Source organism: Cibotium barometz, chromosome 52 (assembly GCF_041138505.1).
Source record: "Cibotium barometz isolate CiBa-2024 chromosome 52, ASM4113850v1, whole genome shotgun sequence".
Taxonomy (NCBI): domain Eukaryota; kingdom Viridiplantae; phylum Streptophyta; class Polypodiopsida; order Cyatheales; family Cibotiaceae; genus Cibotium; species Cibotium barometz.
Genome location: NC_141097.1, coordinates 18,207,326 through 18,223,094, shown reverse-complemented (window position 1 = coordinate 18,223,094; position 15,769 = coordinate 18,207,326). Strand labels below are relative to the sequence as shown.

Sequence of the window (15,769 nt, the reverse complement as noted above, 5' to 3'; positions counted from 1 at the left end):
ACACTCACATTTCAAAATTCCATTGATTCTTAATGCTTCTAGCACATGTGGTATCAAAGCTAATAGCCCATTGACTGAGGTGTTGAAGCTTGCAAGGTTAATCATTTGGGATAAAGCTCCAATGATGCATTGATATACGTATGAGGCTTTGGACAGGACATTAAAAGACAGTATGCAAAGTGATATAATGTTTGGTGGGAAAGTTATGCTCTTTGGTGGTCGCTTCAGGAAAATCTTACTCGTGGCAAAGAGATCGCGTGAGGATATTGTTGATGTGTAAGGTTTCCCCCCTTCCAAAATAGGGGAAACACTTAAGATAGTCCACTAAGTCTTAACTTGGAGAAAATTTCCTACAAATCGACACCTTAACCATGCAGAGATTCAAGGATACGATTCATAGGCAAGACCTGGTGCGTGGTCTTCTAAAAATCAAATCACCCATAGGGTAATTGATCATAATTTGGGCAACTACTAGTCTTGATTCTTAGAGATAACACTTTTTTCCTCATCCATGCAAGGCACAGCCGTTGGCCTAGTCTTCTAGAATAGAATTTCCCAAGAACCTATTTATCTAGTGCGTAGGGCTTTCACTTAATATGTTGGAAAGCTACCCGACTAATTAATCCTACCACATTGTTTGACATAAAGAAACATATTCCTTAATTAAGGCCCTTTTCACAAGGCTCGTTAAAACAGCCTTTTTCCACAGTACAATAATGCCAAAGACAAGATTTATAAAAAAAGTTACGTGAATCAATTCCATACAAGCCAAACTGGCTCTCTTATTCCTTTCCTTTATATTGCTCGATGATCTAGAATTCGGCCTTCCAGCCTCTACATGCTGGGCAAAACCCTACGGGACCATACACCTCGTCGTCGACCGCTGTGGCGAGAGAACTCAAGCGGGCCTGTCGCCCTCTCAGGCTCCGTCGCTCAATCCTCCTGCCCCTCAGAGGGATGTCTACGCACTGGGGTGGGCTAATTCACCGCACTAGCCTAGGCCCTCAGAACTAGGCAGCATCACAATTACTCGCCTCAATCGGCAAACCTCATTCTCCTAATGGTACAAGGGATACCATGGGTGGACTCTGTTAATGTCTCCGCTAACCGACTACACAAGCACAAGAACGGGACAACGTCAAGGCAGGGAGAAGTTGTACCTATACCTTAATTTAACCAAGATAACAATCCATTTACTCAACCAAACCATAGGACTAGAATCCATGTTACCTTCTTAAGAAAACAATCCTTTTCACAAAGATTTTAGCATTTCAATGCGATAAGACATTCTTTATTAAGACATATGATGTTGTTTAAAAGAATACAAACTTTAACTAGTAAATCAATCAAATAGATCACTATTAACAATTAATAGAGAAGCCGGGGCTATACCTCAACCCCTAAGAATGATATATAACTGAAAAACAATATATATATATACCTTATAGAAATTTATCATTTATCGTTGTCTTTGCTTGTTAATAAAAGTTTCAGAACTTGATATACGAGAATAGAGAGTCTTCTAATACCTTCGCTTACGATTGAAATCATCCGATCATCCCCAAGCTTTATCTCCTCTTTGTACTCTGCCTTTTCTCTCTTTCGAAGGTCTATGGCGAAGTAGCCTTCTCTTGCAGGGCTACGACATACTATTCTTTCTTTAAAAGAAAAGCTATGGAGTAGTAGTCTCTTCCTCATAAAGGTCATAGCAAGATAGCTTTCTTTTCCAAGAGATTAGATAAGAATGAAGGGATATATGCATCTCAAGGTCTAGAATCACCTTGTGGCTACTAGCTGCATTCTTACAGTTTCTCTGTGTAGAGACCTTGACAGAACCAGCGAATTGTTTCAGCCATAACTCTCTGATAAAAACTCAAAATATGGTCGAATAATCAGTCAAAAGAATCGAAAGACATCTAGTCTACTACAAGCCATTGGGGGTAGAATAGGCAAAAACGTATGTATATAGCCGCAAACGCGCCATCTTTAGAAATGCATTGCTTTTTCACCTTTTTAGTATGCATGGACTCTAAATATGTAAAAGTACTCTAAATATGTAAAAGTACTCTAAATATGACCTCCTGTCACCTAAATTCGAATTTCTATTTTTGAAGATACTTATCTCTTAATAGAACTATTCTTGTCTTCTTATTTCTTTTAGGATTTTTGGAGCTAATATTTTTATTCTAACACTTTCCTAATGTTTCTAGCCTTATTGTCTCACTCTTCTCTAAGTGCACTCTCTTTCTTTCTTGAAATCTATATTAAAAGAGACACATACATGGCTTGGGAGGGACCTTACGTGATGCAACGTTCTACCAGCAGTCACATATTTGGAGATATGTAAATGTTTTAAAGCTCACCCAAAAACATGCAGATTAGACAGAGTGCTTATGATTGTACAGAACAAGAATTTGTCAAATGGAATTTACAAATTGGAGATAGCTCTATAGGCCATCAAAACAATGAAGGCAGAGTGGTAATTCCACCACCCACGAATGTTGATCCATGGGACAAGATATTGAAGGTATTTTTTTCGACGGTTGCTATAATATAGGGATCATTGTTTTCCATAATCTATTTAATATTCATGGCTCAATTGTAGACCCTTTATTTTGGGAAGAACAAGCAACAACATCTCTAATTATCAAACTATTAAAGAGCACCAATGTTTTACGGTATATACAGAAACTTGCTTTTTATGTGGATTTTGTGTTTTATTTAAAAAATTGATATTATTATTGATACATTCTTTTTGCAAACAGGGAATATCTATACTTTTTGGAACCTAGATTATTGCTAGGTTTGTATAGTTGAGAACACTTACAAACAACCAGATCTTTGGGTTCCTTGTTGGAATTTACAATTTAAGATTGTGGATCAACTACATGTACATGTAATGTTTGTAAACTATGAAAATCCTTATAAGTTGGATTTTTGGTGCATAGCACTGGACATTACTGATTTTTCTAATTTATTATCTACAAGCCTGTTCAAACGCTATTCATCTCAAATATTGATCCACCAAATGAGTTTTGTAAGGTTTTATCTTTTTCCTTCTTTTTTCCTTTCAAAATTATACCTTGCAAAATCTAATGTTTTTATCTTAAATATATTTTGTTGGATGGAGGCAAGGAGTTCAAGCTTCCAAGGAGAGATAATCCGGTTTCCCAAAGATTGTTTTAATGCTTTGTTCAGGTGTGTTAAGATTGTGAAGATTATATTGGGTTGGAATGCTTGATTTTTATTTATTGCAAGTTTAGTGCTTTATTCAAAGAAATGTAAGTGCTTTAGGAGCTTCTACAGGGATATACATGGGAAGCATGGTGTGTTTATATATAGGCTGGTAAGTTGAGGACCATGATGCCAAAAATGGGCTTCAAATATAAGACTTTATCTCTACTCACCCTCGAGGATGAGCCTTTTGTTTTTATGCATGCAAGAATACTCTTGCCCGTCAAGGGCGACAAGTCATGACACTAGGGGGTTATTATAGCGAGTGCTCAAGGTGGATGTAGTAGCTTTTAGGGTTTGCTAGGGTTATTATAGTCTCAAACTTTCAAGGGTTATTATAGAGAGTCAAGTTTGATTTAGGGTTTCTGAAATTTGCTAGGGTTATTATGGTCTCAAAGTTTGAAGGGTTATTATAAAGAGTTAAGTTGGGTGCAGTAGGGCTATATGGTTATTGGAGCTAAAGTAAAGGTGGGAGGCCACTATGCAACCTTCTTCTCTTCCCATGAGGCTCCGCAAATGGACTGTGTATGTATGTGCCATTTTACTTGAGCAAGGATTACAGGCTTTTGATTCCTTGCCTCGGCCTTATGGCATACACCTCCTCTTCTCTTTTTTTTTTTGTTGGAAGTGTAGATGATTATGAAGAAGATAGGGACATTAGATCGCCACTCACGTGGGTTGTGATGACATCTTAACAATGGGAATCTCCATGATGCACACTCCAAAACATGCGTTGCTTGTTTGTTTTAATCAATCCGATATGAGGCGAGCCTCCCTAAAGGGCCCTTAATTGACTCTTAATTGCATGTTTAGTCCCCTTCTTTAGCTTGTTTGCACGCTACTCCTTCCAGTTTGTGCTCTTACATGCTCACGTATGACTATGTAGTGGAAGTAGAATCACTATTCCACAGTTGTGCTTTGCACACAGGATTAAACACGAGAAATGATGGTAATAGAGCTAATTAAAACACAAGTAAAGATTGTTTAGTATCCCAGTTTATATTTAGGGTGGTTCTGAAGGACCATGCTTATACTGTCTACCTCAAACCAACATGGCTTGTGACGAGACGAGTAGCTAAAGAAGGAACTTGGGTATATATCATAAAGGCGATTTGCTATGTGTGGAACAGAGGGTTCCAATGGTCTACTTACACAGCACTCACAGAAATTCTCAACTACGTATAATGGGTCTGCAACTTTTAGCTTTAAGTTGTGTTTTAGCTCTAAATTCTGTACTTTGAGACTTTTGAGTTGTATTTTAGCTCAAAAACTTACATTATATAAAGTCTCTTTGTTGCTTTTTCTTGTGCAAATTACTGTGTATAAAGCAAACTGTGGATCAGAAAAGCATCATAGAAGGTTCAAAAATTACTTTGTTTATGGTGATGGACAAGATATTGAAGATATTTTTTTCAACGGTTGCTATAATATAGGGATCATTGTTTCTATAATCTATTTAATATTCATGGCTTAATATTTTTTTCAACGGTTGCTATAATATAGGGATCATTGTTTCAACGGTTGCTATAATATAGGGATCATTGTTTCTATAATCTATTTAATATTCATGGCTCAATTGTAGACCCTCCATTTTGGGAAGGATAAGAAACAACATCTCTAATTATCGAACTATTAGAGAGCACCAGTGTTTTACGGTATATATAAAAACTTACTTTTTATGTAGATTTTACGTTTTATTTAAAAAATTGATATTATTATTGATACGTTCTTTTTGCAAGGGAATATCTATATTTTTTGGAACCTAGATTATTGCTAGGTTTGTATAGGCGAGACTTACAATCTAAGATTGTGGATCAGCTACATGTACATGTAATGTTTGTAGACCATGAAAAGCCTAATAAGTTAGATTTTCGGTGCATACGCACTAGACATCATTGATTTTTTCGATTTGCTGTCTACAATCCTATTCAAACACCATTCATCTCAAATATTGATCCACCAAATGAGTTTTGTAAGGTTTTATCTTTTTCTTTCTTTTTTCCTTTCAAAATTATACCTTGCAAAATCTAATGTTTTTATCTTAAATATATTTTGTCAGATAGAGGCGAGGAGTTCAAGCTTCCAAGGAGAGATAACCCAGTTGCTTGAAGATTGTTTTAATGCTTTGTTCAGGTGTGTTGAGATTGTGAACATTATATTGGGTTGGAATGCTTGGTTTATATTTATGCCAAGATTAGTGCTTTATTCAAAGAAATGTAGTGCTTTAGGAGCTTTTACATGGATATACATGGCAAGCATGGTGTGTTTATATATAGGTTGGTAAGTTGAGGACCATGATGCCCAAAATAGACTTTAAATATAAGGCTTTATCTCTACTCACTCTCGAGGACGAGCCTCTTGTTTTTATGTATGCAAGAGTACTCTTGTCCGTTCAGGACAACGGGTCATGGCAAGTGCTCAAGGTGGATGTAGTAGCTTTTAGGGTTTGCTAGGGCTCTTATAGTCTCTCAAAGTTTCAAGGGTTATTATAGAGCCTTTAGGGTTTGGGGAATTTGCTAGGGTTTTTATAGCCTCAAAGTTTAAAGGGTTATTATAAAGAGTCAAGTTGGGTTATATGGTTAATGGAGCTGAAGTGAAGGTGGGAGGCCACTGTGCAATCTTCTTCTCTTCCCATGAGGCTCCGCAAATGGACTGTGTATGTCCGTGCCATTTTACCTGAGCAGGGTTTGCAGGCTTTTGATTCCTTGCCTCGGCCTTATGGCATACACCTCCTCTTCTCTGCTTTTTGTTGGAAGTGCAGATGATTATGAAGAAGATAGGGACATCAGATCCCCACTCGCGTGGGTTGTGATGACAACATCTTAGCAATGGGAATCTCTATGATGCACACTCCAAAACATGCTTCAATTCTAGGGCCCTGCGTTGCTTGGTTTGATCGATCCGCAGAGAGATGAGAGGTGAGCCTTCCTGAAGGGCCTTGCTTGATTCTTAATTGCGTGTTTAGTCCACTTCTGTGGCCTGTCTCCATCCGATTTGTGCTTTTATCATTTTCTATGTGCCATTCCGATGTATGGAAGAGAGGGTTTCAAAGGTCTACTTGCATTAGCGGCTCAGAAACCCTCAACTATATACAATGGGTCTGCAGCTTTTAGGTTTAAGCTGTATTTAAGCTCTAAAATCTGTTAAACTGTCTAGATAAACCTTCCGAAATCCTCAATTATACACACCTGTAGGCTTCTGAGTGTATCTAAGCTCAAAAATCTGCATTCTGTATTGTCTCTATGTTGCTTTCTCTTGTGCAAAGCCCATATCAGACTCCTTACCTGTCACTTCATGTCTGAGCGATGCATAACTCAGACCTAATTCCCATACCAATAGCTAATTTAGAAAATCAAACCCATGCCATCAAATCTATCATTCCTAATTCAATATCAATAGCAAAATTAAAACCCAACCCATGCAAAACAAGTCTATTTCTACGTTACAAGGTTGCACATTCATTGGCACTATACTGATGACTCTAAATAGTGAATGTAATAATAAAATGATGATGTGGTAGTTTATGAGCAGATATATTTTAATGTCAAGGAGACTCTATTTTCACATTGTGTAATTAACATGGCACAATATGAACAATGAAATTTTTAATGCAGTTATTTAGGTCTCAGTCCGTTCAAGGTAGACCCTTATCTGTTGTTGGTCAAAACAAGTTTTAATGCAGTTTTTAGGTCTCAGGCTCTTTACACACCAAAAGGGTGCCCGCCCGTCCTACTTGATGGATGGGTGGGATCCCTTACACACCAAGACGTTGGGCAGGTAGTATATTTAATATATAGCCTGCGGGGGTCCCCCTTGTTCAGCACATCCATGTTATCGTATTGGTTGAGCATGCTTTTCTGGAGCATGGGGCCCTTGATTCAACCCTTGGGCGGGACACTGTAGTCTTGGACAGGGGAGGTTGGCTGGCCAACTTTTTGTCCAGCCCGCTTTTAGCGGATGCGTCGCCCAATGGCGGCCACCTCAGCACACACCCGTGTTGCCCAAGTTTGGCAGTCGGTGTGTAAATATCAAGGTAGACCCTTAACTTTTTGGGCAATATTTATAAATGTAATTAGAAATGATTTTACTAAGCCCATATATTTAATTCCTTTCTCACACATCATATTTCTTAAAGGGTTATTATGAGTTTAACCTCTTAATTAATCTCTTTCTCAATCAACCAAATTGTCTATGAGTTTGATTCATAGTTCAAAAGCGGCTAATCCCTAAACACATGTCCTTCATCCTCAAAAGCTGCCATGCATTTAAGGCAAGCACTTTGGGTAAAACTCCCCTTGGGTAGCAAGTAAAACTCCCCTTGACTAGCTTGTACCCAAGTGGACAAGACCCACATTATTACTTTCCATTTAATCATTATCTCTTAGGAATGTCCATCTTAAATATCAATTGCCATCTAGTCTTCCCAGTGGGAAGTCCCTTTAACCATCCATAATTTATTAGAAGAATGAGTAGTTTAGTTGGAAGCACAACCTTCTTTGTACAGTAAGATATGATTAGTTTCCTGACTTGTTGCCCTCTCTCACATGGTTAAGATGTTCTCGCATACGTGCTTATTGGTGGAGTTGTCTAATCCTATGTCATTTGTTGTCCTCTCTCACATGCCTACTATCCTTTCACATACTCTCTCCTCTCATGTGCCTGTTATCCTCACATCCTTGTTTATCGATGGAGATGATAGTCATATTTTCATATCAATGTGAGGATTCACTTCATCTTCCATTTCTTGAAGACAAGACTCTATTATGTAAAAACTCTATGGAAAATAAGTAGCGTGTAATTAAAGGTTTTTACAAGTTTGATCATTGTTAGGGAGCTATAGGATGAAACCTCATCAACCATAGAGCTTCCACAATTTGAAGATATCAATAAGAAGGCATAGTGATCAAGGGGATGAATCACCACTATTTTTGTTGTTTGCATGGCCACCATCTGTCTCGTCTTGGACTCAACTCCAAAGCTTCTTGTGGCTACACACATACACTACTAGCATGGTTGGTGAGAATATGGGGGATATGTTGCCAATGGGCTAGTGATAGTTACTTTGGTTCACTTGACTTATGTGCTGGCTATCTCATCAACTCATGTAGGTGGGTCCATATTATGGATTGGCCTTTGAATGTTTTAGTATGAGTACCTTCCCTTATAGCATATACTTGTAGAGAAGAGAGGAGAATAGAAGCAATTTCAACCATCTGTATCTCTTATTTGTGCATCTGTGTTTTTGTTAGGAGGGAACTCATAAGTTGATCCCCTTGAGCTTGTGATACATTTGATATGAGTTTACACGTGGGACCGCCTTACGGTTGACAAAACTTGTCTTAGTCATTTGTATATCCTTTTTTTGGAAGTGTTTTGAGCTTTAAGTTCCTCCCCCTTTAGTTTCACCATTGGGTAAAATTAGTTGTCGAATTGATTATAGAAACTAGTTCATTTTTCTCAACTTTGCACTTACCCTTGTCACTTATGTTAGTCATCTTTGTAGCTCTTGTTCAACTAGTACCTTTTTGGATCTCCTTGGCCTTTTCATCAAAGGGACAAAGACTCTACTTATAGTTTTCTTTTCCACACCAAACGCATAAGCTTACTAATGTAAAGATGTTATATGAGAGTTTCTCCCATGTTGAAGATAGTAATTTTCATTAACCCTTGTACTTATTACTAAAATTTCTTTACAACAAAAAAGAAATAAACCAATAGTATATCTAGTATACCGTGCACCAAGACATTGAAAATATCAAAAGTGAGACTAATTCTAAAATACTATAGATGTCTAACAAAACAAAAATTACTCACAATACTAGGCTAAACCATTGAGACATCGAAGGGTTAAGAGTAAACATCAAAATGCACAAGTCCAATCCATTAAGGCACCTCTTGTCCATAACAGCTTTTGATCTAGCCCTTTCATATGAACTTGAAACATAGTCAACCGGTGAAATATCAAAGGTTTAGAGCAAACATGGAAATGCACTAGTTCAATCCATTAAAGAAAGAGAGACCCTGTCCATTACAGCTTTTCATCTAGCTCTTTCATATGAACTTGAAACATAGTCATACAACCACAAGAGGTAACCTAGTCTTTGTTTTATGTCAACAATCTGCTAAGTATGCTATTTTTAAGTACATCATTAATAAGTTTGTTAGTCCTCATATATACATACATCCATACATCACTTTTAGCATGGCAAAAAAATGGTATGCGTAAGATAATGGATACTCTTATCTCTACACATTCACTTGTAGTATGGAATAGAATGTGGAATGATAAAATACATCACTCTTCTAATGGACTTTTGTTTCTACTAATGCATAATTTTTTTATTTCATTTTCTCATCATCTAAAATTCTCCATTACCTCTTAAACTATTTTAATTAGTAGGATTAAACATAATGTAAAATGATGCATACTTTCACCCAGCACTGATTCATTATTTGATACTTAGAGTTTCCTGCTCCTATTTCAAACCCCCATAATATTATCGTTTTAACACTTTTACAGCAATAAAATCCACCAGAATCAAAATTTTCAAATTTCACAGTTTTCTATCAATAACTTTCATGAGACTACAAAACATCTAATATATATATTACATATGAAAATTGTCATTGACAATTTTGAAAGGAGGTAATCTTTACTTCACATTTGAAAGGAATAATGGCCCAACCTTCAAGAGCATAATAAAAGGAAATGATTCATATATCTAAATGTGAGTACATTGCATGCAATAACCATTAGCTTTTGGCTCGTCTGTTTACACTCGAGTTACATCAAACTCACATATTGTCATACTATGTTTAAGGAAAGATAACTCTTGAGATGAAAAGCAAATCAGTTCACACCAAGAAATAATGTACGTAATTCAATTTTTATGGTCTATAAATTTGATATGTGGGAAGGCATGTGTTGGTCCTAATTGAAGCTCTGCTAGTGCTTGCAAAGAATCAAGTCATTTTCCATGCTTTTCTGATTCAAAACTCACTAAAGCATACAAATAGCTTGCTATTATTACCATGCTTTGCAGCTCCACTTAAGCACTCCAACTTTTCAAGGCCAGGCCACTCATAAACGGAACACTCTACTCGATCCTTTACTTACTGCATGTAGCCACAAAGCTTCCAATGTTAAAGTAGTGAGTATGGGGGCTTTGCAGAGCATAACCCCCCACCAATGAAACCCTGAGATCACTCCATTGGTAGAAGAAAAAAACCCTGAAAAGGGAGGTTCTTACACACCCCCTCACAGTCCCCCACCATTCTGATGGGTGGGGACTTTGTTTGTAAAGGCTCTACTTGAAACCACTTACACCACTCCATATCCGAAGAAATGCCCATAACAATGTCATGCACTTTCTCATCTTAGTCAAGAAAAAAGATAATTGAGAGATTAGAAGTTACAATTGCCACGTAATATATACATGAGTTTTGTGGACATGGTTAAATATGAACGTCTCAGTATTTACATCTCATTGTAGATGTGTAAAGGTGGAATGTGATAAGCCTTGTGTAAGGTGGAGAAATCCCCTTTTTGGACCTGCTGCAATGTTAAGGTAAACCTCTCATGCATCTTCATGTGTGCCTTAGGTTTGCAGATTATTGATGTAGGTGACTCATACATCGATCACAGAGTCATGATTCGAAGACGATGCATTGGCTTGACTCACCACGACATCATCACTGGCTGGCAACTGACGCAATAACAGCGTGGTGGCCCCAAACCTGGCCGTCAAATATCGAAATATGGGAAGAAAACTGATATAAAGGACAGCAACAGAAACAGGTGCAAAGATGGCCCAACCAATGATCTGAACCACAGAATGAAGGGCAGAAACAAAGTGAGAAAACACAGGCACAGGTAAAGCATCGGAAGTACTTTACAATTAAAACAGACTTACAGCATGCAGCATGCCGAATACCAATGTCTGAGGTTCACGCCTACTAATGGCTTCCCATACTCCACTTGAAGATATTGGGAAGTGCTCTCCACCAGTGACAAATTCTCCAACACGCATAAAAGGAACTACCAGCCTAAATATGAACCCAAATAGCAAATAACATCACATAGCACGAGAAAACATTTAGACATGCTCCTTGCATCTGAGTCAGAAAACAAACAAGAGCAAAACATACCCTAGCTCGAATAGGGATGCCACGAAGTTCCCTAACATAAGGGTCGGCACATGACAATTTGACCGCAAAAGCACAGCAGCTATTGCACACAAAAGCAGAGTCACTCCTGAAAGACCCAAAAAAACAGTATCAAATACGTAAGCAGAGACCTCAAAAGAAAGGATACTTTCAGATCAGTTGTGTTTGAAAGCCAGCATGTACCAACTTCTCATGATAAAAACTAGCCCAGCCTAGACATTCAGGATCATGCTCAAGAGAAACACTTGGATGATGAGGAACTATGTCAGGACAACTCACTGTGTACTGGTCACTTGAAAATATGGAAATACTTGATACAGGAAAGGAGACGCCCAATTCCCAAGTACAGTCAATAGCACAGATAAAGTTACAAAATCATGTGCATTAACTCAAATAGCAAGGATCTTCTCAAGACAAGACAACTCACTGTATACTGGTCACTTGCAAATAGGGAAATACTTAATACAGGAAAGGAGATGCCCAATTCCCAAGTACAGTCAATAGCACAGATAAAATTACAAAATCATGTGCATTAACTCAAATAGCTGACTATAGATGACAGAGTGTATGTGTCCCTTCTCCACACCAAAACAGCCATATCGAATCTGGCTAAATAGTCTGTGTTGGATCAGGCAGATCTGTCATTGCCACCAATATCCTCTCAATCACAACAGCAGTACCCCACAACTCATATGAAGACAATCTAAGATTACCTTCACCTTAAACTTCCAGAGGTTGTAATTAGTTCCATCCAGCTTTCCTTTAGAGCTACATGTAGTAAATTGAACCCTTGAGGTTGCATTAGCTACATGTTGAACCACTTCACCATATCTGATAATATGCTGCAACTAGCCAAAGAGTCTTGTCTAAATCCTAAGCTATGATACCATGTAAGAAAAGGCGACCTATGTGTTAATACAAATAGCAAGAATATTCATAGGATAAAACTAGGCACAACTTGCAAAATAGATGCGAAACCAAAAACTGAATACTGTTGCAAACCAATGAATACGACAGATCACCAGCATGTCCCACCTGTAAGCTCCAATTTATGAGAGTTTTGATGGCACTCTAGAAAGACACTGAGACAGAGGCTTATGCACTATGAAACAAGCACGCACACATAGATTGCTATCCGATATGATGGATACTTGCATAACCCATCTATGTATAGTACCTAGGTGAGGTTGTATAATAGGTTGGCTTATGTCAACCAGCCTACATTGAGTCCAACTAGAACCAACCGACCACATCATCTATGAATAGTACCTAGGTGAGGTTTTATAATAGGTTGGCCAATGTCAACCACCCTACGTTAGAGTCCAACTAGAACCAACCGACCACATCACCCAATTGGGATAATATTACACTTAACATGAGATTGTAAGTCTGAGCACCACAAGTTTCAAATTCATCCAAGGTCGTTTAGTTGCCTGTTCAGCTCCGTAACGCCAGGACAGTGTCTTGGGAATATCCCCCTCTCCTCTTAATGGAATCGATATGGTAATATCAATCTGCATGTAGCCTATTTGGCTGGATATCAAACCTATCGAACCCGTCTCTTATCACATTCAGCCACAATCCACTATCCAAACTGAGATCTGCAGGGCATTCATGCAATCACAAAGCGACTTCTGCTCATTAAGGAGGCCGTACATAATAGATCTAGCCAGCATGCGCTGGATAAGGGCCACTCTAACCAAAACAAGGGCTGCTCAAATAAGTAACCTACACTGCCTTGAATGAATGTCAACGCTAATGCCAACCAACAATTGGGCTACTTCAACAATAATAAGTGATAACTTGTTTCCCGAAAGATCTATATTCAAAATCAGTTCGCAACCCCTCTCCTAACTTCTACACTTAATCTGATAGCATGGAGCTCAAGCACATCATTCTAATCAACTCCACAATTTAAGTAATGCAGTGTTCATGAAGAGCACAATGCAAAAAAATGGAGAATACACCACGTCCTTAATTAAATCCATGACATCATGCAAACTTATTCAAAAGGAGGTAAATAATTTCCCCCCTGGTAGGGGCATCAAACCATCGAAGTTCTCAATCTCCCATGGTGCCAAGCACTGAGGAACACCTTAGAGGTATTATAAGTGCTGTCATTTGATATAGTCACATCTCACATTCTAAATTCCCACCTTCTTTCTTCCAAAACCATGAAGAAATCAAGAAGAAGATCTTTCATTACTTACCGCAAACAGGAAAGACTCCAAATGTAAGACCCAGGGCTAATGATAGTGAAAGGAGCCTTGGCTCTAAGCCCCTGTAACCAAGAAAAAATAGTGTTACAGAAAGATCTCAAGACTATTCACCTGTAGCAAGAAAAGTGCAGTGCTACATAAAAGCTACAGCAGCACCATGACTAAAAGGCGATGTTGGCTTAATCAAATATTGATTAACACTAAAATTGCATGCATATGCAGCCTGGGTATGAAGCCATGCATGCCTGCTGATTACTAATGAACAGTAAAGCTCAATGTCATGTTACAAGGGATGATACATGCAAGCAAGCAAGGCTAGCCACACATGCCCATTGATTACTATTGAACAGATAAGTTGCATGCCATGCAACAAAATGTAGAGACATAAACATAGATGATACATGGGCACTACATTGTACATAAAATTCAAGTGCCATACACCATACACCATCCACATACTATATATATAAGTAGAAACAAGTAAAATACCCAAGTAACCTGTATGATATACAAAGTAATACAACCCATGAAGACAAAATACACAAATGCCAAGGAGGGATGCACCTTCTGAGAATCACGACAAACGGATCGACAACTTTTTGTCGGCTCCATTGCACGATCCAGGTCCGTCGCCACGCTCCTCTAGATGGGACAATGAGCTCATTTTTGCGCTCCACAGACAATTGGGGGAGAACAAAGTCCCCTTCTTTGGGATGAAAATCAAAGGAGCACTCACCAAGAAGCTCACATTCTTCTCCTCTGGGAGATAGCAGGGTTTCAGAAGACATAGCTGAAGTGGGTTTCCGATTTTATAAGGGTATCTAGAGGGTTACAGTATGAAGAGGTATAATCTCTTCATGCATACGGAACCCAAAGCATATCTCTCTTGTTACAAGAGTTTATCCTAAACACACGATAGGCCCAAAGCATGCAGCCAAAATTTCTTCAATTTTGCAGCCCTCGAGGGTGAGAACAATTCACATGTATGGAAACCCTGACGGACCCTTATCGTTTGATGCTGAAACCCTCATCACTACCACCAGGGAATGAAAACCCTAATCCAAAGTCCAGATTCAAATAAATAAGACGGGACAGGATCTGCGATTCGCCTCCCATGACAACACTACAACAGGTCGCAAAATTGAAGCGCATCCTGTTTGGTATAAAGGATGACACCCTAAACCCAAAAGGGCTACTTTGATCTGTTCGGTTCTGTTTGTAACCCTACTCCACCTTTAGCTTGTTCTGGACCCTGATCTGACAGTCTGTTCTGTGTAGAGGATGGAACCCTGATACGAAATGGAAGGTAAGCTTTGTTATGGCCACTGTGACCAGTTCACTTCTGTGAAACCACTTATCCACATTTCTGGCAGACCTCTTGTTCCAAAACCTAATCCGGTAAGCTTTGTTATGGCCACTGTACTCCACATTTCTGGCAGGCCTCTTGTTCCAAACCCTAATCCGACTCCTGAGAGCTGAGCTCCTAACGGCTGGATAGAATGCAAGCAGACCTCAGGGCACGAAAGCCAAGACAAAAGGGGAAACCAATCAACAGAGTACTTGCATTTGTCAATAAAAATCATTACGCAGCAAGAACACGGAAGCCTCGTGCGTGAGAGACAGACAGAGAGAGCGCATTAAATGCGCAAGAGAGGCCCTTGGGAGTCGGGAGCTTTGTAATATGCTTCAATTGTTTGAAAGAGCAACAGCCTTAGGGCCTGTTCATACGCCGGCCTTAATAACGCATTTTCTAGCTCCTAGGAGGCCCCACGGGCACCCAAGGGAGTTAGCACATGAACGCCAAGGATGAGCAAGTAGTTTTCGCGCCCATACTACGCTAATTTCATAGGTGGATGTGACTCTTAGTTGCTTCTGCATCATGCAGACTTCAAACAGGTCTAAACAAATATATATTGAGGCAGTTTCTTTTATTATGGCCACCCTGTGCTCCTTCAGGCAACCCCCTGCACAAGCAAGCCCTTTCCCAAGCTCCCTCTTACCTCCTTCCCACCTAGGCCAAGCAAGCGAGGTGTGTAAAGACCTCTAGACACCCTAGTAATGGCCTTGACACACTTTTCACATAGCCAACAGATTGGGCGAACAAGGCATCACAACAAAGGGACAAGTGTGTAAATGGCTTATTACATACA

At 38.9% G+C, this 15,769-nt stretch overlaps 1 protein-coding gene and 2 non-coding genes across 3 annotated transcripts; 2 read left to right on the top strand and 1 right to left on the bottom strand.

The window, feature by feature from the left end:
- Positions 1-3,860: 3,860 nt before the first annotated feature.
- On the top strand, positions 3,861-3,953 carry LOC147608892 (small nucleolar RNA R44/J54/Z268 family). The gene has a single exon (XR_015264422.1). It is a non-coding gene; the product is annotated as a small nucleolar RNA R44/J54/Z268 family (small nucleolar RNA).
- Positions 3,954-5,988: 2,035 nt separating this feature from the next.
- On the top strand, positions 5,989-6,084 carry LOC147608891 (small nucleolar RNA R44/J54/Z268 family). The gene has a single exon (XR_015264420.1). It is a non-coding gene; the product is annotated as a small nucleolar RNA R44/J54/Z268 family (small nucleolar RNA).
- A 4,525-nt stretch (positions 6,085-10,609) lies between these two features.
- Positions 10,610-15,339, bottom strand: LOC147608890 (uncharacterized). Its single transcript, XM_086788227.1, has 5 exons — positions 14,184-15,339; positions 13,611-13,681; positions 11,383-11,488; positions 11,148-11,280; positions 10,610-11,057 (listed from the first exon to the last, which is right to left on the bottom strand). The coding sequence occupies exons 1-5, from the start codon at positions 14,405-14,407 to the stop codon at positions 10,863-10,865; spliced, it is 729 nt and encodes a 242-aa protein (XP_086644353.1). The 5' UTR covers positions 14,408-15,339; the 3' UTR covers positions 10,610-10,862.
- Between the last annotated feature and the right edge of the window lie 430 nt (positions 15,340-15,769).